This window comes from Echiichthys vipera (genome assembly GCF_963691815.1).
Source record: "Echiichthys vipera genome assembly, chromosome: 4".
Lineage (NCBI taxonomy): Eukaryota > Metazoa > Chordata > Actinopteri > Perciformes > Trachinidae > Echiichthys > Echiichthys vipera.
The window spans coordinates 22529706-22557181 of NC_139829.1; the positions used below are offsets into that span (position 1 = coordinate 22529706).

General features: G+C 42.9%; 1 protein-coding gene across 7 annotated transcripts in view; it reads right to left on the reverse strand.

Moving 5' to 3' along the window:
* Positions 1 to 27476, reverse strand: part of mef2cb (myocyte enhancer factor 2cb) — a 72097-nt gene that overhangs the window by 16667 nt on the left and 27954 nt on the right. For all 7 annotated transcript variants that reach the window (XM_083911821.1, XM_083911820.1, XM_083911819.1 and 4 more), the window contains 2 exons: positions 22508 to 22724; positions 12880 to 13083 (listed from right to left, as the gene is read on the reverse strand). In XM_083911821.1, the coding sequence (XP_083767947.1) occupies positions 12880 to 13083; positions 22508 to 22561 (258 nt within the window). In that variant the 5' untranslated portion in view covers positions 22562 to 22724. The remainder of the gene's footprint in view (positions 1 to 12879; positions 13084 to 22507; positions 22725 to 27476) is intronic.

Genomic DNA, 27476 nt, shown 5'->3' on the forward strand with positions numbered 1-27476 from the left:
GTGTCTCTCTCTGTATATGTTGAAGTGTGTGTATGTGCGAGTGTGTGTGTGTGTGTGTGGGAGGGGAAAGGGGAATGAGTCTGTGTTTGTGCGTGCATGTGTGGGTGTGGGAGAGTGGGTGTTAGCGTCAAGAAAAAAGAAAGAGAGACTGAGCAGGAGCAAGGAGGAAGATAGATACTAAGATAAGTTAATCTCAGTGAACTTCTTCCTCTCATTTGTTTGTCTCCGTCAGTACTCACTCACAGAAGGAGATACGAGTGCTAGCTACTCCATCACAAGCAGAAGCAGAAGTGACAGGGAGCGATCTGCCTGCTTAGAAAACAAATAACAATCCAGTCATCTCTCATGTCAGCACAACAAAGGCCTGTTTTGAGTGTGGTTTTAGTGAACTTAGAGGGCTTCTTTTGTGTGTGTGATAACTGTTTGATTCCTGAGGCATCTCGTGGCGAGGCAGCTACTGTAAGCGTGTCAACATTTGCTGGCTCTCCTTTTCTCTCTCTGAATCCTCACTTGGCCCCCAGAGTGGAAATCTGGAATTCTGAATTTGAAAGCATCTCTCACATCTTTGACAGTCTTCAGGAAATCACACCAAACAAATCAACCAAGGCGGTGCAGGAGATCTGACTTCTAACAGACCCATAGTGAATCAGGCACTCTTGCTCTTTCAGAGGTGGATGAGTCAAAAGAACAAAGGGGTTGTAGAGGTTTAGCATGCTGTCTTTTTTGGCAAAGGCGTGAGATGTAAAACTTTTGCTATTTCTTTTTTGTAGTTTCATTCTGGCCCCGGCGATGTATCATATCGAACTGACAAGAGCTGAACCACTGGCCTTTTTCTGTTCACATGAGAATGCATGGAAGAAGAAAAAAAACAACTTTTCTTCCTACTTGCACAGATTTCTACCACCTACCTTGTCAGCACAGAGTGCATGAAAGACTCACTTCCATTCTAGGAAGGATAGCAGCGGGGCATTGCTGGGAGAGGAGAATGAGGGCTGGGGTAAAGGTGACACCTATATGAGGCAACTGAACTGGTGGTCTGGCAGGGGGTTGGGCAGTGGTAGTGTTGAGTGTTGATTGGGTGCATGGAGCTAGGGCACGAGTGTTATATGACTTTAAAGCATGTGGCCCGGGCTTAGCTTTCCACCGGGGCTCAGCACATTGAGGGTGCGGTACAAGGACGGTATGCCACTTATCCCAGTTATCCCCACCTGTTTAAAAACATCACACCTGTTGCCAAAGGCTGACACACAATCCGACAACCAATAAGATTTGTTGGAGTGCTCATATCACCATAGAAGGGCCTCTCGCTCTTGATCCCTCCACCTCACCACGCTACCGGCCTATCCTCACAATACTTTATATCTTCTCCTTCCCTAATAGCCCATTGCTTAATCTGTGCCGTGAATTTGTTATGTGTTTCATGGCTCTGAGCCACAGTCATTGATTACTGCTCCAAACAAGGCTTTGAGTCTCTTATTCAGTGACCTCATCACAATATAAGACACATCATATACATACATTTCAAAATGACGGAGAGAATAATGATCATTGGAAAAGGAGCTGCTACCCTTATATTGAAAGACACAGGAGTATGGGTATGAAGAGCTGGCATAAAAAGAGACTCTTTGGGGGATATGCTAATAGGATGGAGGATTAAACAAAAACACTTGCAAGTGCAGTTCACTTGTGCCAAGAATTTTATGCACAAAGAAATCACCCAAATTATCATCCTCGTATTAAAATTATTCCAAATTCACAAGTAACTGGGCTTTTTAGTTATATAAATAAATGTTCATTATCTTACAAAATGACTGCTGGCATAAAAGGAAACTTTTCATAAAGCATTATTTAAGTTCAAAGCTATTTTATGGCCTCTGTATAGTTTTCCATTGTATTATGTATTAATACAGACAGTTTATTTCGAAATGTGGGCATACTATGAGAAACCAGTTCAAGGGGGAAAGCTACAAACTACTACAATGTGATAAATGAATAGTCGCTGGACATGTTACAGAGAGTAAGTACAGTAAATGTGAGGGAAAAAAGAGGACGGTACAGAGAGTGAGTACAGTAAATGTGAGAAAATAAGAGGAAGGAGAAAAAGTACAACATACAGAAAAGACTGTAAAAAAAGCTGTGTATGCTTGCTTGGCTCTGTGTCTTTCTCTGTGGCCCCTTTGGAGGCTTGCTCCTAATTAAACTCCTTCTTCATGACGCTCCCTCATGACTCTACTTGTCACAAGGCCTGTGTGAATCAGGCACGGCATAGACACGGCGTCCTACATATTTAGACACCCATCTCATCGGCACCCTTCAGCTCTGCATCCTCTGCAAGGCTGGCCTAGACTAGGCTGGGCTAAGATGGGTCAGCAGACTATAGTGAGCAGGGCTAAGTAAGGCCACCTTGGCTAGATTGAGATAATCAGAGGCTGAGTGAAGCAGGCGTGAGCTACAAGGGAATTTAATCATATTGTATATTGCTTGGTGTTTGTACATCTGTCAAAGATTTGAGTTCTCTGATGTTTTAATTGCAGGAAAAAGACCAGCCTTATACTCATTTCATAGTTTAGGCTGTGGGTAATAACTCCATGTAGCTCTTGAGAAAAAAAACTATGGAGGGTATTTGGGTGTGAATTCTGGGTGGCCCCAGGGGGTCTACTAGGGACAGCTGACGCCTGCCCAGAGCTCCTGCCATACCAGGATCCGTCTGCTCGGCATTCTGCCACCTTTCTCACCCTCTATATCCCTCTATCCATCTTTCTGCCCCCATATTTCTGTCTCAGTCTGCTACTCAGTCTGTCTCTGTCTCCCTACCTCTGTCCTCTTCCCCTCATTTTCTGCAATACTGCCACGTCTCAACAGAAGCTGAGTCAAAATATTGTTGGCTCGACAGGGACACCTTTATTTGTGATAGACTTGAGTTAGTTGATGGGTTGTGTTTGGAAAGAGCTGCATTGCTGACCATTCCGCTCTGCAGTTGTCTTGGCAGTGGCTGGAGGGTATGACACATTCAATATTGTGTTTATGGCTATTGGCGACAGCCAGGCCAGTGAATGTTTCTCAATGTCTTCAACCCAATGGCTGACAGCATCCGAGAAAAAACTCTCTACAAAAACAGCCAGTTTATTATAGGCCTTTAATATCTGTGCCAGCACTGTATGGTCTTCAGAATACACATACTATTGTAAGCAAAACCAAGACTTATGAAAGAATATAGTATATTACCAGAACACAAAGGGTTTTCCCCAATAAATGCAGCAGTTTATGGTTTTGCAGTGTATTTCAGCAGTTGAATGGAAAACAAGTTGCTGACAGAGAAGCACAATATAAAAGCATTAATAACTGTGCCACTTATGCTTAATCATGTTTGATGTGCTGTTAAAATATAATACAATTGTACTGGAATAAACAGCTTTGCCTGGCAGGGTGTCAGGCTCTTTTTGCCACGATGTTAAAATGGTAGAGAACAGACGGTTTCACTCTGACTATCAGAGACAGTCCTTGAAGACATGATAGTATGCAAAGTGTGCAAGAAAATGTCATCTAAAGATATGGGCTACACAATGATTAATTAGGCTTTTTAAAATTGCACAGTGCACAAAAGTCTGAATGGAATATGGCAGGATTAACCTAAAGGGAAACATACAGTGCATTTTCTTTGACTTGTCTTTACACTAACTTACAAACCCAAGATTTAGATCATGCCTGTTTCAGGGGAAAAGGTGACAAAAGCAGGACAGCAGGGAGAACCTTTGCTTTTATCAACTGACTCAAAACTGAAACTCAATTTGTCAGAGCAGATTGATAAAGAGCAATAGGGCTCAATGTCAGAAGGGTGAGGCAGTGGGGAGAAATGTTGTCCCTTCCCATCTCAAATAACAAGATGGAGGTGAACATAAAATGTGGACTAAGAGCCCCCCAGCACCACTGCACACCATGTGCACTCAGGGTGGCCTTGCTTGCGGCAGAGATGGGGTAATAGGATGTTTCAGATGTGTTCTCATTCTCCTTATTTCGATTTCTTTTTCTATCTGGCCTTTTCTATCTTGCTCTCCTTTTTGTCTCTACCCCTCACTCTCGCTCACTCACTCTTTCTTTCTCTCTGCTTTTCAGTGGAGGGAACATCAGAGGGATCAGGCTGGCTTAGCTTATTGGAAGCAGATGGCAGACCAAAGGCAAGAAGGCCACAGTTTCATGAAGCGTGGTTAGAACATGCCAGGACCATGTCGAGGGGCATGCCCATGGATGATGGCTACATGGTGTGTGTGTGTGTGTGTGTGTGTGTGTGTGTGTGTGTGTGTGTGTGTGTGTGTGTGTGTGTGTGTGTGCATTTGTGGAAGGGGGCGGGGGATTTTGTAGGTTACCAATCTGAGGAATGGGACCCCCAAATCACAGCCTGTCACTGCCTGTTCTTTTTTTCAGTCATCATCTGTGCATCCCTATGCACTGGTTGAGGGGACGTTTGAAAAACTATGCATCAATGACTTTTCAGTGATTTGGTGGCTTTGAAGCCCCTTACTCCTGGTGCCCTGCTGCACTATAATCAGGAATCAAAGGCTGGCGCCTGGGATCCATCATCCCTGGCAAAGTGGTCGTGTGTTCAGTAATAACACTGGCTAACTGTGTATGTAATTACTAGCTGTCTAGGGATTACTAGATTGACTAAACATTAAAAAGGCAGTGAGAAGTACAGCAAAAAAAACCCTGAGAATATTATTAAGAGTAAGTGAGAGAGAATGTGTGCAATAAGGTTCCTCCGCATTTCTCCAACTGTGGCAATGTGATGGTGCATGTGCAAAAAGCACCATTAAGAAGAGCCCACTGCAAACGAGAGCCCACTCACTCACAGACAGACAGTCTTAGCTAGCCAGAACACAGCACAATACCAGATGGTGCAGTGTTTCCCATATGGAATAGACAAACACTAAGCACATGTCAGAATCCAACACTGTTTGCTACAGCAGCACTCCGGCCCTGGGAACAAAGTGGTCATTCACACTAGTCACTACACTGTATAATTACCCAGATAGACATTATGAGACACAATGCCAGCTCAGTGAAACTGGATAAAGAGGACACTTATGTCTGCACCCTCAACCTACCCATCTTTCATCCTGTCTACGCTCCAGTTGCATAATTTGTCTCTATTCCAATGAGAGAAATGAGAATGTGTACATGTTTTTCTGATTCAACATAAAAATAAATTCGGCAAGGCCAAATTGTGTGTGGAAAACAAGTTGTAATGCTATATGAGCAGTTTCAGTTAAACACACGTCACTATGTGACTGCACCGTTACATTATCAATAAAGCCTTCAATTACATACTTTAAGTTATCATCTGAGAGTAACAGTGTAACAGCCTCAGCAAAATTACTCCAGTTCTTTTCGGGTGGCAATGGATAAGACTTCAAGTGTCCCTCCAGCCACCCTCCAGCCACCCTCTATTCCTTCTTGGTCTCCCAACCAATCATCACTTATCATCTTTTGTCTCTCTGTCTCTTATCGTGTGGTGCCACAGCAGGAAAAGGGAGCCTGAGGGAGGCCTTGAGTAACAATGACCAGCCGGTTGACCTCTTTACTGTGACCTTGAGTTTCCACACCCTGTCCAAAGCTGCAATCATGGCAGGGGAGGGGCTGAGGCCAGGGGGGAAGCTCCAGGCAGGGCAGGGAATGCCATCTATAAAAATAGATCTTCATTATTCTGAATTTTCCACAAATAGTTTCAAAGAACAAGGCATCATTTCATCTTAATGGCTGGCTTGAATTGTTTTGGGCTGTGTAGTGGAAAAGCTGTGCCTTTTGGCAGCATGGCCTCAGAAGTGGCCTGCCTTTTTCACCACTCCACACCACAGGGACCACATCTTGGCACATTTCAAACAAGCTAAATTTAAATCTTCTTGTTGTTGTGTGAGTACCTCAGACTTCCGCTTCAGTATATTGACCTTAAAAAACACCTCTGACAGAGTTCCAAGTGCTAGTTAGTTTCTTGTCTGAGGTTCTGCTTTTCTGGGCAGCGGGCGTCTGATGTGGAATAAAATGCTGAGCCTGTAGATCATATACATTATCTGTCATCTTGCTTTTAGCCACTCTTAAGAAGTGGAAGAGGCATAAAGTCTATAAAATAGGAACTCAGTAAACTTGCTCTCTTTATGTCTGAGACTGGCGCCGCAGACAGATGTGTTCTTGTGTGCCAGCCTAAAACCTAGACATGTGTAGGCATAGATAAGATAACTTTACAGAAATGATTTGCTCTGGAATAGAAATAGTTTTTCGAAAACAACCAGACAGGAAGCCTCTGTTTGGTAAAGAGTGGGGGTAGAAAAACAAGTGAATTAAATAATAGACTTCTTTATGCAAGGGATCAAATGTTTATAGGCACAGCAGGGTCTCAGATCAATGGTCTTATGCATGTGGTCGCCGAGGGCAACTCTTCATGGTCGGTACTCAGAAAAAGAGACGGAATGAATGAATACTCTGACACTTCGCTTACTCACTCCTCCATTTGAAAAACATCCCCCACCCACCCTGTTTCACACAAGGAGGGGGGAGTGAAAGATAGAGAGATAGAGAGATAGAGAGAGAGAGAGAGAGAGAGAGAGAGAGAGAGAGAGAGAGAGAGAGAGAGAGAGAGAGAGAGAGAGAGATTTCATGCCTATTCTTCCAGCTTCTTCCAGCAAGGACTGCCAGCTAGGTAACTATTTTTAGCATCACCACACACTATTTTTAGACCAGAATCACTTTTTGAGGCATTTATTAGAAAAAAAGTACAAACACTACATCAAACAAAAGAGAGAGGTGGTTGTGGTTGTTTTGGAGGTGGGGCATTATTTTGACCATCTAACAAACTAGTTTTTATGTGGAAGTGTGAAGGAAATGAAGTGACTAAACATGGATATTCTGCTTTCTGGTTTTTGTCTCAACGCCCTTTTCTATGCATTAGAAAGAACAATTGTATATCTGAAAGTCCAACCGGGACGGGTGTAAACGGGAAAAAGAGGAAGACAAAGGCAGACCTCTGTTTGTGGAATTCACCACATGTTGAACACCGGAAGGAAGTTTCACATACACAATTATATAAATAACATGTGATACCTTGTTTGTTACTCTGACAAAGACTTCCAACTTTACCTACGTTGTTCACACTGTAAACATAACACATGAACTGGAGCTAGAGGTGTGTGAAATGTTACTGACAGTTATACAATTTCTCTTGCCCACTCTTGAATAGGTAATTCTCAATCCCATAACTACTGACGCATTGTATTTATATATTTTTAAGATGTACTGTGACATGTGTTATTAGTCTTCACTGTGATACTGTTAGCCTTCCAGTGACACAAGGTTAATTTACTTAGTCAGTCAAAGCAGCTTCATCCCTTAATCCTCAGCTCACCAGGAAAAACAAGCCATGTTGTCGGTCTCTTCACCACTAGTAAACCCTGACGCCCTGTGATCTCTGTGACAACCCCACCCCTTACCTCCACCTCAAGTTGCTCCCCACGTACCCTCTCCTAAAAAAACTCAACACGACTCCACATTAAATTACTATGGACAACTGTAAGACAGGAGATATGGTATTACTCCCTTATTTCTCTTGGATGCTGACACATGTCATAGTCGTACAGGATAAATTAGTGAAGACATTCAAGCCAGGGTAATTATACAGAATTTGAGAGCCATGAGAAGAAGTCATTCAGTGGGCTGATCAACACAGAAAACTCCTTAAGGCTAATGTTCTCCATACTGTTTATAAACCAAATAAGCACATAGAATAGCACACATGCTGAAAAATATTTTCACAAGAGTGAGGCAGAACATGAGCACACTGGCACGTCAGGAAGGGGGGATCACATGTCCTGTTGATTTGCAAGGATATTATGAGAAAGCAGAGAAAAGGATGTTTGAATTAATAAAGAAGAGAATTTTTGAGGTAAATGACAGCACAGTCTGCCAAATTAGTCTTTGTAGTATTTAGAATGTGTGGAAAATCATGTTTTATTGCCAGTTGAAACATTTTGTTAGGTTATGCGATGAACTCTGTGTGGGTATGCTACATTAATCGTTTTCTTTTGCCATCTCCCAGACATACCTGCTTGATATACTTTCTCTTTATGTTTCTTCATTTCCACCCTAGCCTGCACCCCCTCTTACTTCCCCCTCCCTCCCTCCCTCCAGTGGACTGTCACTGGGCTGAAATCACACCTGTGCTTCTCACACATCTCGGCACACGGGTGAAACATACGTGGGGGTGAAACATGGTGAGGGAGCTTTGCTGAATCTCATTAGCCAAGCGGGTAGTCATTAACAGAATGACCTTTGGAAATAATTACCAGCCTTCCTCCCTCTATCCCTCTTTCCCTCCCTCCTTTCCCTTCTCACACTCATCCATCCCTCTGCCCCCCCCCCCCCCCCCTTCCCCCTCTCATTCAATAGTTCCTTCTAGGTGAGGACAGAGGGAGAGAAAAAGGAGAAAAGAAGGGAGAGAAATGAGTTTGGTGGTGAGGCAGGTCCCTGCTGCTGCCGTTTAAGATTACAGGGTGAGCTGAACTTTGAGATTAGGTTAATCTGCTGGAAATGGGATTGGCCAATGGCCTTGCCTCCGGCAGGTTGGCAAGCAGGCAGGCAGGTCAGCTCAGAACCAAGAGGCATGTGCCATTCCATGTGATACTTGAGCCAATGGCGTAAGACAGTGCTGTGCTGGCTGAGGTCATCACAATGCCGTCAGCTCTGCAGGGTTCGAGCCAATTGTCACCGTGTATGTACACGAGCATATTTCCATGCAGTGCAGTCATTGAGAGCACACACTTACACAGGCCAAAAACACTTTTTGTGTGTGTGAGGACAATAGCTTACACTGTATGTGTATGCACAAACAGTACATACAAATATTATAGCATCCTTGTATCCTTCTACCCAGGTATATTCAGGCATTGAGGGCATATAGCTCCCAATCAGAGCTCACTTACTAACCCTTTAGTTGTTTCACAAACCTGTGTTCTTTGTTTCAACAGAGGGGGAAAAACACATTGTGGAATAAGGATTTGGCACAGCCCAAGAGTGTTGTTAGATTTGGGGCCATTCAATCACAGCAAGAACCAGCCAGCGCTGCTTCGGTATGGGCTTGATCTGCAATCATCGGGAGGGGAAAGAAAGGACTTTTTCATGTGCTATTGCCATTAACAACCCCCATACTGGCATAATAAATCACTAATAAGAGCTGAACGTGAATGCTATAAGCAGGAATAAAAAAAGAGAGGAAAATGGAGAGATGGATCTCTTATCTTGTCATTGCCCAACACGGCTTCCCATTTCTCCTCTAATGCCGTTTGCATGTCCAGGAAACAGGCCTGGCAGACAGCAAGTATAGGAAATCTATCTGCATGTTTGACTGTTTTATCTCGAGCCAGACTCGGAGTGTACTGTAGAGCTGCCAGGACGATACATTTGGACCCCACTTGGACATCCAATGATAGGAGGATTCGTCTCTGTGTTTGCTTTAATCAAGCTATGAGAGCCAGGATGAGTTTACATGTCTCTTTGAACAATTAGCATTAATTAAGTGGACATCCCCGCTTGTTTATGTAACAGCTGATAACACCATGTAGTACATGTTTTATTGCAGTCTCTTGGGGGAGACTAGATACCACTGTATCCTGCATGACAGTACGTGTGGCTTGGGATTAAATGAAGCATGAAAAAAACATATCCTCAGTTTGTCTCGGATTGACACTGTTTTTATGTAATTATTATGGGTTTCTGTATGTCATGCCTTGTAAAATGTGACAGTAATAAGCCATTTTGATTAGCAATGCTTCTTTTGTTTTACTGCTTGTGCTCCGGAGAGGGTTTGCTTTGGTTTCTTGGTCTTTTGCTTCCACAGATATTTGTGGAAGTGTCATTCCCAGCTGAGACTGTTTTCAAGTGAGTCATCAAGACCTTCTTTACCACTCTGCTCTCTCTTGCTCTCTTTCTCTCAGTCCCCCTATTTCGGTCCCTCACAAACATACACCCATTGACCCATCCATAGAATCAACCCCTAATGCAAAAAAACTCTCAGAGATTATGTATGTTCAATTAAAAACTGGATAAAAAAGAGAAGATAAAGAGAGAGGGATAGAAAAAAGCCCCCCAGCCTCTTGTAAACATGCTGTAGCTAGAGAGCAACGCTCTCAGTGCCACTCTCTCAACAACGCTAATTATCAACCCAAGACATGCTAATTACACAGAGCTTTATTGCTAATGTAGCAGGCCTCTATGCCAGCCGCCCACACTCAAAGCTCCGCTCCCCTACCTCTGCCTCTCCTCCCACTACACCTTCAGGCATAGCAGCAACAGAGGGAGAGAGATGCAGGCAGTTTTTATACTTCTAAAGACAAGAGCTTTCTACAAATTGGAGATCAAATATGTCAGATATCAGATGTCATATTTAAGGCTATATTGTTCCTCAGCGAGGGAACCTAGATTTCATCTACACCCCTAAATCCAGCTCTTCATCTGGTTCTTGACCTCCTCCTCATCATCCTGTCATCTCTACAGGAAGTCCGCTTCGCTCCTGCCTCCTCCCAAACTCAACAACACACCCACGTTCCTGCGACTGTGACGTAGCCTAGCAGCAGCACACAGCGCTCGGTGGGAGAGATCCAATCTCCCCACCCCCCTCTATTGCCTCACTCCCCCTCTCTCTCCACACACCCTCTTCCCGCTAAACATGCTAGTGTCAGCCCTGTGGCCAATCTTGTTAGCACACCGTAGCTAAGGCCGAAGGCCTCTTCAGATCGATTTCTCCCGCTGTGAGTCGCTCAGAGTCCTCCAGGGATCACAGTGTAGGTAGTGCTCCACAGCACACTCCCCCACTAGGCTCTTTAGCGTCTTCCCCTGACACGGCTGTTTACACGTTAGCCATCCTCTGCTCTCTAATGGAGACACAGTTAAAGAGAGAGCTTCAAAGCAGGGAGCTCTCGTCACAGGCACTTGCTAAAACATGTGACAACTCTCTTCATGGGTTTAGCTGGGGCAGGGTAATACACTGACTATACAGTGGCTGAAGGGCTTGGTGCATAAAGGATACCGGTGCTTACAGGCACACTGGGGATATGAGTGGATGTTAAATGGATTAATGTAAATGATATAATGCATAGAGGATATTTCTATCCCTTCTGAAATGCTTCTACTACACAAGCTGTAACAAATCATATGGATACAGACTAAGCTTTGGGGCTGCTGCTTATATGTAAACAGCAAAATTGATTGCATGTTTTTAAAAAAGGATCTAAGCTTACAGAGTTACTGTATAGCCTCAGCCACATTAACAATTCAAAAAAGGCTCAATAATATGAATTATCGGAAGGGAATAAAAGCACATACTGCATTGCAAAAAAATAATAGGCTGTTATGATGCATCTAGTGGATTTATTTGTCATTCTAAATACTGTCCATGATAATGCACCCAGTCCATTCTCTTTGTTTACGTCATTACGGTTAGCCATATGTTGAGTGCTGTATCCCTTGATGTATGAGCTACATTAACACATTGCATATTCGACTGCAAATGGAAATGGTGATGAAACCAAAGCAATAATGACATCAGCAAGCCACATTTATTTATGTGTTTTTTTAACCTCAGAATATTAAATGAAGAAACAGGTAATTATATAAAGGATGGAGATAATGTAAGGCAAAAGGCAAAAGACATTTGATATCAATGTGTAAACTCAAAAGGTTTGTATTCAGGTGCAGAGTGCCATCTGGAATAGCAGGACTGTTCCCGGTGGGCCTGTCCACCTGTGGGCGGGTGACAAGCCCAGCAACACCCATATGAAAAGATAAAAACAAGTCACATGCTGTTTGATCCTGTGTTAGGCTGGCTAGCCAGCTCCATAAGTGTTAGTGTGTGTGCAAAGGTAATACCTCAATTACACTGATCTCACTTGGTCCCCACTTTTCATGCCTTTCATATTTGTGCTTGAATTGTGACCAAGTCAATCTAGGAAACTAACATTATGCTGCCATCAGGTGCCTGTTGAATTACAAACTAAGCATGCTAAGCATTATTATGTATTACCATATATACTGTAAAAAACACAGAAAACAAGAATACTGAATATATTGTAAGTAACATTTGCATACAGTTGAAAATTATTATTTACTCAACTTTGCAGGACAGGTGCAGTTTAATCAGCAAGCAGAGTGCCAATGTTTCACGTAAGAGGAAGCGATAAACTCTGCATGAATGCATATATGCCTGTGTGTGTTGCCCACCAGGTTTTTCAGATCTACAGTGTGAATGTTGCATAACAGGTTCATGTTGAGAGCTAAGGGATCCTGGAGGGTGCCAGCATCATTTCCTGCTTTATCTACCTGCCCACTGGCTGGCCTGAAAGCACTGTCTAACATCGCCTTTGAGCTAAACTAGCAACGTGTCCAAAGCAAGTCCGATCCATGTCTAAGCAACACACCAGCTGTGACAAGACTCCAAGGGGAGGGGATGGTGATTGCAAACCATAGGGGACAGTCTGAAAGGTCCAGATCAATAATAGGCTAATGTGTCCTTTTTGACAAAGTACACACAGCACAAAAGCAATACAAATAAAGATATTATACATTTTAAAATTAATGATATACTGTGAGTCTTAAAACTTTTTTTTTGTTTTTTAAAGTGATTAATATTGGAGAACACAAACAAACTATGAGAGCAATTATTTCTTACACTATGTTAGGTGTGAAGACCAAAAGAGAGAAGTAAGGATTGCTGAATGAGTCACAAATTCTCTAACCATCTGTTTCTGTGTGTTTGCATGAGTGTGCATGTGTCTGTGCATGTGCTCCTGTGCCTCTGTGCGTGCATGCTATGTGTGCAGTCTGTGTTTTCTTGTAACTTACCTCCACAATATCAGAGTTGGTCCTGCTCTCATGGGGCTCGTTGTACTCAGTGTATTTTAGCAGGACCTTGTCCATGTCTGTGCTGGCATACTGGAACAGCTTGTTGGTGCTATTGAAGATGATCAGGGCAATCTCACAGTCACACAGCACACTCAGCTCATACGCCTTCTTCATTAGGCCAAACTTTCGCTTTGTAAAAGTCACCTAAGCAAAAGGAGATAAAAAAAAACAATTAAGATATGAGGGGTTGAATATTTCTCTTCACACATACAGTGTCACCGAACTGAATTTGGCTATAATCAAATCAATCCATTTTTCTGATTTGTAGTCATCATTTAATTATAGCAAAAAAGTCCCCCGCCCTCGACACATTCACTCTGTAATGAGGGAAGAAATAGACATTTGACATGAGAATTTTTTCTCTTTAAAATGACTAATTCTCAGGGAAACTGAATTAAAGGAAAGTGAAGTCTGCTGATGGTTCAACAACCCCTGGCTGCAACAGTCCATCCACTATACCAGGAAAAAAGAAAGAAGCTGTGCTTTTATTTAAGGAACTGAAAATACTCTGTCTCAGACAGATAACGGTAAAAAAGATCAGTTATTGCTTGTACATCAAAGCACACAGAGGTTAATCATGGAACATTAAAACATCCCTTTTATATGGCATGGATGTGCTTGCTCTCTAGCTCTAGTTTTTACAAAAAAAACACACAAGCACACATACCAATAACTATTTAAATCTAAAAAAGAAATAGCTGAGGCATACTATGTTCTCACAGTGACATTAACACACATTGTTCAGTTGTTTTGTTGCCCAATTAACCGCCTCTCATAGTGAATAACAAGCTTCTGATAAAAAATAAAGGTTGGGGTCCCTGACTGTGCTTGAAGCTATTTATCAGTGCTCAAATGTGACAATGCACTTAACTAAAACCACAAAAATTGTTTCTCTAATGGGGCTCTCTCTCTCTCTCTCTCTCTCTCTCTCGCTCTCTCTCTCTCTCTCTCTCCCTCTCTCTCTCTCTCTCTCTCTCTCTCTCTCTCTCTCTCTCTCGCTCTCTCTCTCTCTCTCTCTGGGTATGTGCGTATGAGGCCCAGACTGGTACCCTTAATAACACATATAAGTGCCCACATTGTCAAAATAGAACAGCCTCTTCCTCTATTGTTTGGATCAAAACTAGAGCAGTGAAACTCAGTTAATTCCAGTGAGTTGCACCTGGTTACTTTTTTCTAGCCACGTGTGCAAGCTCTTCGGCTGTATGGGGAATATGTCACTGCTAGCTTCCTTCTCTGAGCAACACTGCTTTGTTTGTATTGAACTTGCTTGTATTTCCTTCTGTGACTGAGTGCATTATTTACATTGACGATCTGTATTGACAAAGCTTTTTTTTGCTGAGAGGAAAAACTGCCAGAACTGTGCCCAGCTGGTAGCTAATGGTCTCAATTTGTTGATTACTGTCTATTCTCTTCTTATATTGAAGTGGGCCAAAATGCACAGAATGAAAAGCTCTGGACACTCATTTAAACATGTTCTGAGTATAATTATGAAGGCTTTAACTGTAGGTATAGAAACCTTTACAAAGAAAGCCTTTCAAGAAGAGATCTCTGTATGTTGTGGATCATGTGGGTAATGCATGAATAGTTTTGCAGAATAAATCTATAATGCACTGCCCTTCACGTTTTCTCTTTACAACTCTGAGGTCTGAAAGATGAGATAGGGTTGAATGGATATTGATGGATAGATTTCCTGAAATCATATCTCCCAGGATGCACCAGAGAAACTGAATATCAAACTATCCCTCACCTCCACCCTATCTTTCTGCCTGTCTCCTTTTCCATGGAGAGTGGGCAAAACCTTGCATGAACTGCTGTATCCTGGACCAGATTCCCCCCCTAAAAGTTTTCCATTGATGTCATTGCATCACGCTGAGCTACGTGTCAGACAGCAGAGGCTGAAACCGGAGACATGGGCGGCATTCTAACTCCTTACAAACCGATGGCAGGTTTTGTACCTCGGCACAAACACGCACCTGATTCACCGAGGACATCAGGAAAACTCCCCTGGGCTCTAAATACCATGCTGACATTTACACAGTCATACTAAAATGTGAAAAAAAACAAGCCTCATTCTTAACACCTTAAGATCAAAAAGCATCTTGTGACAATAAGATTAATTGTCACAGCCAGCCCACTCTGAGCTGTATCGTCCAAAACTGAAACGTACACACCCTTAGGGGTCCGCCAGCCTGACAACCGCAAAGCTATAGTACAATCGTACATGACTAAGTGAATAAGATGACAGGACTGTAGGACATAAGGTCAAAGCAGACTATTCAGGAACAGGACATGTAGAGTGTTGTCTTCCCCTGGTGTTTTGATGCAAGGGGCACCGGGGCAAACACAGGACACAGCTAGCTACCGGCCCAGCTCCGTTATCACCCACTTGCTCAGTCATACACTCTAATGCTGGGGCCATTAATGTTTCAAAAGGTGGCACGAGGTGCATACAGTGGGTTGGGTGTGAGTCCCAGAGGTCCAGAACCGCAAGTCTCAAAGGGGAGGTCCACATGCTGGCTCTCATCGCTCACATATTAGTGGACTACTCGCAAACAGCACAACCACACACATACAAAAAAAGTAGTGCCTCTTTTAATATACTGCTTCTCAAAACAAAAGCTGAATGCAATCAAAGTTGTCTTGAGCTTTGAGGAACTTTGCATGCATTTCCCACATATCATAATTCACACTTACAGAAGACTGACTTTAACAACACCACAAGAAGAGAATGAGTGTGATTATGAAAAACCTTAACTGACCAAACAATAACACCTACATAAATATCACGCCACACCCCCACATCTCAATCTGACACGTACAACCTGCTACCTCCAAATCACATATATTACTCACGCTATATGCACATACATCCATAAATACGCAGGCATATAGGCATATAAAGTGTGCTTGAACACACACGCAAAAGATGGTTGGCCTGCACATAAATGCTGTCTCGATGGTAAAAACTGGTGAAAAATGTCATGTGGGATGTGCTCTGTGCATTTGTGCTGTACCTCATGTATAGAATTTTTATGTTCAGTATTCAGTTTCACTGCTTGAGGTAACTGCCGTGACTTCATGGCCTCACATGATGCTGCCATGTGACCCTTCCAGGTCATCAACATGCAAGCTGGTGTTGTCACTATCATTTGCAGATATGTGACAGTGAAAGACAAGTGATGCCTTTCTCAGCAGAAAAACGCTAACAACCGAAGAATTTGTGAAAAGATTAGTAGACTATGTTCATGAAATAATACAAATATTATGATAATGAACTTATTTTCTTACAGGACACTGAATCGATGACCATTAAAAGTTCCCCTGTTCCAGTATTTCTAAAATGTTGAGGGAGCAAATAATTAACTGTGCAGAAAAAAACACAATGTTTATCTGTTATTCTTAATTCATACTTTTCTAATTTTTTCAAGCACCTATATATTCTGATGCTGGTATTGCCTTTCGATAAAGTTGTACAAAATATCTTCATGTCACTGAATGAAGCCTCTGTTATGAAAAATAAACATTGTAAACCACCCGTATGTCAGCGTGGGTGTAATCTTTGTCTCCTTGGTCAGTGGGTGCTGTTGGACACACCACTATGTTAATAACAGAGAGCATGACGTTCCTCCACATTTGCAACTGTGTACTGGTAAAAGGGACCAGTGTGAGTGTGAACCCGACTGCGTCTTCTCACAGTAAATTGGTAACCAGGGTGTGAAACCTAATTTCACACGTGCACACACATAGGAAAATTCTGTAGACCATTTTTGGCATTTGTTGAAGTAAGGACTAAATCATAGCATGATGATGTCACTGTATGATTCTAGGGCCGTCTCTGTGTGTTCTATGGTTACAGGGTAAAGTTCTCATGAACAAAGATGCTTAACACATGCATCAAGGCTGTGCATCTGCACCAGAAAAAATGAGTTGTGCTTGGTAACCTCTTAAATATCACTAACACTTACCAAATTTTACAACAACAGCTTAACCTTCTAAGAGATTACTAAAAGCTCAAGGCAACAACAGGATATAGCAGTTTTCCTTCAAATTAAGGCATCCTTTCTCAAATTCTGAAGAAGACCAAACCCCTCTCATAATATCTATTAATAGTACATACATTAAATACCTACTTACACTCGCTGTCGTATAGTCACTCACTCATCACTCACTCACTCCACCCCTATCCTCATACATAACCCCATCCCAAGAGAGACTCAGACAGACACCCTGTAAACACCTAAAAGCGTTAACATCATGTCTATTTTCAGAGCATATCCCATACCTCTTTTGTACACTTTCCTTCAGCTCATTTTAATACATTTTTGCAGCTTTTGGTTCTTTTATTTCTACATGTATGTTTATGTGTTTATATGTAATATAAGTAGGAATGTTATCACTGGACATTAACTAATCAGTTTTGCTCTGCGAAATTGACCTCTCATATTTCCTCTGGCAAAAAAGGAGAAAAGACGCTGAGGATAAATCAAGGGATGAACAGAAAGAAGGGATAGTGGCTGATTCTCTGCCACATGGTTGTGAAGGGAAAGAGAAATAAGGGGAGGGAGGAGGAGGAGGAGGGAGAAGAGAGGGGGCGGACGCACAGGAAGCACATTTGTATGCATTTCCTCTCATAACAGGAAGAGGCCAGTGGCTTCCCCTTCACAATGGCTTCGCTTCTGCTTCCCACCTCCTGCCTGCTTCCCTGGGGGAGGAGGAGGAGGAGGTGGAGGAAGAGGAGGAGTGGAGAGACAGGCACCAAAAAATGCTGGTTAGAAAACCAAACATGGTTGTGTGGTCACACACACACACACACACACACACACACACACACACACACACACACACACACACACAAGTAGATGTCAGTCAGCTATGAAGCAGCACAATTTGTCTTGAGACAAACACTTATCCCATTGTCAGGGGCCAAGAAGGAAGACGCAGGCTTACGCAAAAGGAATAAGAGCAGCCAAAGACCTGGGCCTGAACTCTGCCTCACAGCCAAACAAGCTGTTAAGAGGGGCATTATGACAAAAGAGGCTTTGTACCACCTCTAATATATGCTATGATCTTCTCTCTCCTCAAAACCCCACTTATCATCCCTTTGCAATGTGACTTCATTGTACTGTAGGGACAAGAGGGATCGGACTCCAAACATTTCTTCATTCAGTGTCTCAGTCAAAAGTGTCTACTTTGAAGAGTTAAAAGCTAACCTTAATTATGTTGATTTTAGTTATAGGTATCTTAAAATATATACCAGTTTAGATTGTTCTTCTTACCAGAACTCGTAATTACATTTCGGGACAGCACTATAATGCCTGGCTTGGCTATTTTCTGTATGCTCCTGTTTATGCTGAAAAACCGCAACTGAAAAAGGATATGCCCCACGACCAAAAAAAAAAAGTGGATGTTACATTTGCAAGGCCCAAGTTAGTGGCCAGAATGACAAAAATAACTTTGTTTCATTCATTTGTGGTGGTTAAACTTTTGTCGTGGCACTAAGGCTGACACTGTATATTTAAGGCACATCGTTTTCACTTTTCTACAATTTTCACAAAACAAAACAAAAAAACAAGCGGATTGATTTAAACTGATTTTCACACAGATTGTATGTCCCCACACATCAATCACTAAATTAACTTTTCTTATAACAAGCACAGCTCAGAATTAGCTTCTAGTAATAAACCGTAATAAAAAAAACAAAAACAAAGTAATATAATAATAATAATAATAATAATAATAATAATAATAATAATAATAATAATAATAATAATAATAATAATAATACTAAGATTTGAATATTCAAAATACGACCTGAGAAATAAACAGACTTTGACTTTGGAAATTAAATTATAGCATAATGAACACTATAGCAGAAAGAAACAAGAGGAAACTGGACAAACTTTCTAAACTTTCTACTGATTGAAAATTAGCAAAACTAATCATGGTATAGATTATGTGAATGAGAAACAAACCAAGACATAAGGCAAAAGAGAATTTTAAAAAACAGCAGAGAGAAGGGGAGAGTTTAATGAGCCTTCTTCAGGTGAGGTCTTGAAGCGCTGAACATATGACGGAGAGCATTGCCACTCAATGTGGTAAAATAAGGAGATGGTAGAAGGTGGGAAATAGGGAATTAGAGGAGGGGTGCAAGGGTGAGGAGCTACCCTGTGGGCCTCATTATTTTCCTGCTGTTAATTTCACTCGCACATTTTCTCACCCGAGTGCTGTTGATTGGAGAGAAGAATGCTTTGTCGAAGAAACAAAAGGACCTTGTATTTCAGCTGCAGCGCTGCAGTTAACATGGTGAGGGGAGAGAAGCGGCATATGCAGGAAGACACTAAAAACATGTCGGGTTTTTTTCAGCTCTTCCAGCCAAGTATGTGTTAGTGTGACTGTTGTTTGTGGGAGCTGGGAGATCCTGTTGTTTTACTTCCTGTCACTGATGACCTGATCCATGTTTAACCTTTGGCCCTGGGTTCCTTCCCCCTTGGTAACCACATGTCTCAAACAAACACATACACATACACACAGATTTGCACAAACAAGCCATCCTAAATTAAGCCCACTAAGTGTACTGGCTGGAGAGGTAACACTAATTAGAGCCAATTGCAGCAAATTAGTCAATCCCAACACCGACTCCAGAGAAATGGATGTGTTTTAGAAGTGTGCATGTGTTTGCAAGCATGCATTTGTCTTTGCTGTGTATACAAGACACTAAATACACCATCTAAGTATGTGTCTAAGTGCATAATCTGCTAAATTTCAAATATATGCCAGTGTATACACACACACCTGTGCATGCATCTTGTGCTGTAGGTGTGTGTGCCTATCTGCATGTGTGTGTGTGTGTGTGTGTGTGTGTGTGTGTGTGTGTGTGTGTGTGTGTGTGTGTGTGTGTGTGTGTGTGTGTGTGTGTTAGCTGGGGTAAGAGAGTCTGCTCTCTGTGTGTAGCCCATGAGTTTAAAGCACAGGGGGCTCTTTCATGTGCCCAAGGCTAGGAGAGGGTCTGAGTGGTCGGGGGGCTTGGAGCCAGGGCTCACACACTGCTGCCCACTGTCCAGAGCTCCGGGCAGCCAGTCAACGCCAGGGAGGCCTGGCCTTTCTGCCCCTGCTCTGGGGAAGTGTTTCTGGGCCTGGGGGTGGCAGCCCAAAGTGGCCGCCCAGGGAGAGCCAGACCCTGTGCCCACTTTGATACTACTGCTACAGGGAGGGTAGAGGTGGGGAAGTAGTGTAGCCCTGTAGGTGGCATGGTAGTGTTGACAGCCACACAGAGTGGTGCCACTCCATAGAGGACTGCAGTATGAAGTGTGTATTTAGACATGTCTTTTAGAAATGTAAGAATCAGGGGCAATGTTACATTGCTATTTTGGACTAAAATAAAAATTGTACCATATATATAACATATTTCATATTTTCATATTTCATAAGCTAAACATTTCAGACCTAGAACAGTAAAAGTATGTAAAGAATGCGAGGTTGAAAGCAACGCTACACAAACTTCTCTGGTGTTTATTTGGCTTGGGCTCTGGGACATTTCCTCAAAAAGGAAGTGAAAATATGCAAAGCCAAAGCTTCCGGGGTTTTTTTTAAGAAGAAAATTTAAGTTTCTGTGTCTGTCTCTGTCTCTGTCTTGTGATCTCCGCCTCTACACAATATGATGATGTCATTTATTCAGGCCGCAGGTTGAATGATACTGAATGGCATATGCGCTGCATGCATGTGGCGTTTTCCACATGACTGGATGACATCATATCAGTAGAAATTGCTATTCAACTAAAACAAACAACTAAATAAGTAATATATCATATCAAAGATCAAAACAATGAAATCCAGTGACATATCGATTTTCCTTTCCCTGAACCTTTTCTCCCTCCTCCCCACTCCTCTCCTCTCTCTGTAAGTAAAGCCCGGATATCTCAGGCATCGATTCCCCTCAGGTGTCCTTCCTGTCTCCCTCTTTCCCTCCAGGAGCCGAAGTGCCTGGAGCAACTGGCGGGCCCAGTCTAAGGTGGGATGAGAATGAAGGGCTGAGATAACAGTATGGAGGAAGTGTGGGTGCTGCAGCAACACGATAGCTTTAGTCCTCATCTGAAACTCTGTGACCTCCTCCTTGCTCTTGTCTTTGTCTGTCTGTCTCTCTTTCAATAACAAATGCATGCATCTGAATACAGACAACACAGGTGTACTGTCACACACTGTCTGTGTCCTGTTTATTAAACCTTTCTTCCTATGTATCTTTCTCACCTTGTGCTGCGGCTGTGATTCTAAAAGCACCCTGTTTGAGATGTCACAGACAGTAAAATCATGATTACGTCTTTATCTCAGATACACTCACATCCTCGCTCCGATCTCACTATTCTCTTTTTACTTGCAATCACACTCATTGAGAGAAGTCATGACAGGGGTTGCAATCTGCTGTCATTACACCTCCAGTATTGCCCAATCGATTCCTTGAGCTCTTTATGTCACTTTTCCCTGACTGCAAATGAGCGTGTTTGATAACTGTGACAAACTGGACTATTCTTATGGATGTCATTTGATAAAGATGTGGTAAAAGTGATGAATCGGGCTTGTGTGTTCAGCCAAGGTGTGTGAGCCTGTGTGCCTGTTTGACCTGTGATCCAGGGGCCATGCTAGCAGCGTATGGATCCAATTGGGCTGCCAGGAAGCTGACAAAGTGTCACTGGTCAGTCGTGCCACAGGAAGTGATCAATTGTGGGCCTTGAGGGCAGTGAGAGAGCGCTGTCTCTATCTATTTCCTGCCACAGACGGTAGTGTCTGCTTAAATCACGTTGTCCACAATTTATTATGTCTCTCTCTCAAGTAATGCCAGCTGTTGTTAAAAAGTGACTTGCAAGAATTTCATTATTGCTAGGTTTGTTATTTGACCAGGATCTTTTTTTTTTCTTTTTCAAATGACTGTACTAATTGTATCTCTTGTGTTATGCACAGGAAAGCTACAATGGTGCTATTTTTTTTTTTATAGAGTTAGCTCAAGATAAATGCTGTTTCAGTATCCCATCTCCACCCTGTTGGCCCACTCCAGTATGTCACTATAGACCATCCCATCTCTGTTTGGTTGTTTGTTTATGTTTTCTCTCACCCTGACTCTCCGGTGCTACCGCTCTCTTCCCGGTAATATTCCACTGCCAGTGTGCTAAACTGGGTGGCATGGTGTGAGAGGTTGGGTGTGTGAAAGGGTGCTAAAGTTGTGTGTAGGCCACAGCCCTTAGAGTGGGCAGTGATATGCAGAATGATTTTTGAGGATTACAAATGTTCTCATGCGAATCCCTTTTTGGAAAACTCCAAACAAAACAGCAGTTTGTTAGATTGAGGGGAAACAAACCTGCCATTATAACCCAATGGAAGTCTTCCACCCAAAGCAATAACTGTGCTATCCCCCGCATACACTTCTCTGTCGCCCAGTTCACATATTGCCCAGACTCCCTGAAGACCTTCATTGTAGAAGGCTATGTGGGGTGTAGGGTGTTTCTCCTTTTTCCATCCTCCACCCCTCCTCTCCCCCACCCCTCATACTCATCCATCCTCCCATCCCCCAGGGACGTACCTGTCTGTTGCGTTCATCCATAATCCGCGTGATCTGAATCTTTTTCCTCCCCATCGTCCCCGTCTCTTTCTTTCTCTCCTCTTTCTAAAGAACTTTATGCTTTCGTCTCTCTCCTCTTTCTTCTTCTTCTTTCTCTTCACTCTTCTGCTCTTCTTTTATCTGTCGTTTTTCTGCTTTCTATTTGTTCCAATCAACTCAAAGATTCCAGCATCCGTACCTGCAAGAAAGAAATGGGGTGGGGGGTGGGGGGGGATAGGATGAGCATTACATGAAATGAAATATGGCAAAATACTGAGAGAAAAAAAATAATAAAAGTGGCATCGTGGCAGCCACAAGGGAGGGTGAATAAAGACAAAGAATCTGTCAACAGTGTTGTGAGAACTGCTGTGTTTTTCACTGTCGATATCATGCAAATCAGTTTTTGCATTTTTTTTTCCCAGGCACCGACTATGAGAGGAGACAGCGCTGTCAGGATCTCGCTTCGTTCACAGGGAGTTTGACAGTGTTTTGGAAGTGCCGCTAACTTAAACGCTCTAATCACCAACACTGTAACATTACCTCCAGACTGAGAAATACATTTTGTCTCTTGCCACGAACTGCACTGTATTGACAGTGGAACTGCCAGACACAGCTTTTTCTACTCTATCTGCAGCTCATCTCCAAAATGGCAGACATAAGTTGCAGGATAGAATACAGATGTAAAACAGAGATCACTCTTGCCATATTCTGGCAAAACAAAGCCAAAAAAACAAAAGAAGAAGAAAAGAAGAAAAAGCGCCAAGAGTGAGCTTTTGAAACACGGTAAAAGGACGTTCCAAACTAAATTCCAACCTGAACTTAATCCAGCTGGAGACATTGCTTGTCAATGAAAGCATCTGAGTAGCATCTGAATAAATGCACTTACGCGTCAGCTTGTGTGTGCACGGCGAAATGTGTTATGTGTGTGTGTGCGTGTGTGTGTGTATCAGTGTTTGAGAAGTGAAGGCCAGCAGCTGAAGAGCTGGACTGCACGTATGATGACGAAAGCTGTGCTCCAAAAAGTTTGCGTGGGTGACCGTGTGTCCGTGTGTGTATGTGTGTATGTTTGTGTGTGTGTGTGTGTGTGTGTGTGTGTGTGTGTGTGTGTGTGTGTGTGTGTTTGTGTGTGTATGTGTGTGTTCTTGTGTGAGCTTGGCTAAGCCAGAGCTCCAGTGCATCTCTCCAGAGTGCTAAAGTAGGCCAACCCAATCTATCTCAGGGAGGAGCAGAAGAACTGTTGTTGTGTTTTCTTTTGACAGTAGAGGTGATAACGTCCCTCGTTATGCAAATGAGCATCCCATTATTTAAGCTCAGTGCAATGCAGGGGAGCTGTCAGCGCCGTCACATTAAAAAAAAAAAAAATCCTCCATCTACCCTGCCTTTTTTTCTCTACTTTCCCCTTCTTCTCTCTTCTCTCCTTTCTGAACCAGATTTCCGGCACCTGGCAGCACAAGCATCAGACATTGATGTGGAAGACGACACCGCTTCACCAAAAGGCATGTCAGTCTCTGTCTCTCTCTCTATCACTCTCTCTCTTCTCTCATACACCCTTGTTCTCTTCCTCACTCTCATATTCTTTCCTTTGCACACTCCCTCACACATACATACACATTGTAGCTAACATTCTTTCCCCTTCCTTTTTTTATCTTCCCCTAACCTGAATCCATGTATTTATTGAGTAACATGCATGAGAAAGCACAAGAAAGCTCTAAACCCCTGAGGTGAGCGCAGCACATTGCTATGCACTTGACCTCTTTGTGCTAGAGAGTAGGACATTGATAATGAAAGTGCGTAATAGGGACATCCAGGGATACTGTATCTCTTTGTGACAGACGGAGGCCTGTAGCAGTAGTACAGAAGTTTAGCGTGTTCCCTTTGCAAAAGAGAACAGGCTCTGTACTGCTTGGTTCTTTCAAAATGACACACACTGATTATTGCGTATATTATGAGATTATCTGTCAAAAAACTCATCACACAAAAATGGAAAAAGGTGAGACTATACATACAATTTGAACAATGATGAAATACATGACAACAAACTTCCTGAGTTGATGGTTTTGGCATACGCCCACTTATGGAAGAAATTAGATACAAACATAAATTTGGCAGTTAGGACAACACCCGAATTGCACCATCATAATAATAACACAATCTAAAATAACTCAGTGGCAGCTCTGAAGAGGCTATCCGAAACATTTTAGCATCGCTCTGTGCAAACACACCCATCCATAGACAGAAAAACAAAGAGCTGCCCTCTGGAAGAAAACAAAGAAGGATGTTGTCAGACAAACTACGATTACAAGCCAACACTAAGGCGCTTGGCACAAGACAGCCAGACAAGGATATCAATCAAGCCGGCATACTTCAATCACAGGCTGACAGCAGCATCCCCTCCCAGTCTTTGTGCTCAACACTACCTAGCCTGGGCATCACTCCAAGCAAGGAGGCGTTACCTCTGTGATCCCTGCCTCCTGGCCCTCCACCTCCTCTTCGTTCTCCCACAGCCCACTGAGCAGAGCTGAACCTCTCAATGTCAACAACCGCTGGGGCAACACCTTAGGCCTTACGTAACATTAACACTAAGACTAAGCCCGTGTCCTGAACATTTAATCCCTGCTTTTGGCTCCCAGCACCAGCCAACACTCCCTGAGGTGAGGCTCTGCTGATGCTTAGCACCGTGTCGGTGCCTCCCCGCTTCAGCCTCCCCCTCTCTTGCCATCCCTTCACACTTTTGCCTCGTCTACTCTACCTCCTCCTACACAAGTCCCCAGTCCCCACCTCTCCCTCCTCTCCTGCCACACACACACACACACACACACACACACACACACACACACACACACACACACACACACTCTTTTCTTCACACCCGCCCCCTTCCCCGAGTGCCAGGCAGCTTCTGGATAAGAACTGCGTGCCCACCTCCTCATCGGGCTCCCTTCCCTCTCTCTTTCCCTAATGGTGGATGGAGCATCAGTTAACTTAACAGATTACCACTGAATCACTCAGTCCAATTTAGCCTAATGACGCCAGGAGGACGAAATGATGGGAAATGCAGGAAACAAGCACTGCTTAGTGAACATTATCAAGTGGCACAGGGCAGTAATCCACAGCAGGGATTCTTCGCAGGGGCAGACACTGACACCTGACCTTGAGAAGGCAAATGAGGTGAGAAAGAAATAAGAGGAAAAATGAAGACACATAGAGCGAGAGAGAAGTAAACTAACAAGCTTGTTTACAATAAGCCAATTTACTAATCCCAAAGTAAGGCGTAGGGAAAGCAGGAATGAGAGGTGGAAAATTAAGAATACACAAAAGAGTGTCTTTATCTTCTCTGTGGAGTCTGACTAATGGTATGCCTGCATTCACACTAGCCCGGTAACTGGAGGGAGGCTGGAGCAAGCAACTGCTAGGGTCAGAGAGCATGCTGGCACCAAGCAGCCAGAAGGACAACGGTTGCTCCTCTGCTTGTTTTATAACCTGGGTCCCAACTATCTGTGCTTTGAGTTGGAGAGGTGACAATGAAAGACAGGGAAAGTGGAGAGATGAAAACAGAGAAATGGAGAGAAGAGAGGGAAATCGAGTGAAGCATAAAGAGGGATCTTTTGAACAGGCACCAGGCCTCTCCAGGGGGAGGGGAAGAGCTGTACCCACGACCCTCCCATCTGTTAAGCAGACGGAGAGAGAGAGAGAGAGAGAGAGAGAGAGAGAGAGAGAGAGAGAGAGAGAGAGAGAGAGAGAGAGAGAGAGAGCGAAAGAGAGAGAAAGAGAGAGAAAGAGAGGGATGAAGGTTGGGGGAGGATGGGAGAGATGGAGAGGGAGCAGCGATTCAGCACATAGATCTAATGAGCATTCTCTCTCTCTCCCTCTCTCTCCCTCTCTCGCTCTCTCTTTCTCTCTCTCTCTCTCTCTGAGTCTCAGAAGTGGAGCTGAGAGGACGATGAGAACATATACACTCAGTGCACCACAAGGCTTGATTCTAGGTCGCCTTTCTCCCAAGTGTTTAGTCACTAAAAACTAATATACAGCACATGGCGCTTTTTCACATTCTAATAGACGGTCTGTAGGGTGCTTGTTAATGTGGCTTTGTTATTGAGGACAGACACTGAAGAACTTTGAATCAAGACAAAATTAGGAACTTTACCTTGAGTCATGCTCAGGCTAATTTGTCACTTTGAGAGACAGTTGCAAAGTAATGTTTGTGAATGAGGAGAACCCTAGTTCCAAGAACAAAAGTTTCGGCCATCTATGATTATTTCTGCAAAATTTGTTTGTGAGGAAATGGTCAAATGAAAATTCTGTAATTGCAGCATGCAGATAATTTTGCTGATGCCGATGTTCTCAAATCCTAATTCTACACATAACAAATTGGGGAAGGTGATTTATCACGACAGGATTGGCGATGTTTTTACAAGAAACTCCACCTCTTCAGCACGGCCTCAGCTCATGGTACATCTGCAACACATTTGGTAATAGCATGTGTCCTGAAATTTTTATTTATATATATATATATATATATATGTATACAATATACACGTCAGTATCCCCTATCCTCCTAGGAAATGTGGTTGTGAGGATTTGAAATAACATATTAAACTGCAGTAAGTAAACCTTTTAGGAGGTGTATGGTACATTAAATAAACACTCTCTCTTTTTAAATAAACTCCCATTTCCTTGAAGAGGAGGACGAAAAAGCGCTTTAATATGGTTTTCCAAATACAATCTGAATGTCAGTACACACTCACAGTGCTCCATTTTTACTTAAGTATTTCTGTGATGTAGATTTTTTTTTTTCCTCGAGAACATTAAAGTTTTTTTCAGATGTGTGGATTTTTGGAGGTTTACATTACTCGTTGATGTAGATATATATGCGTACGGCGGTATAAATGTTGATGTGCTTGTGAGCGCAATTATATGTGTTTGTGCTTTATTTGGAAATAGTGGCACACAG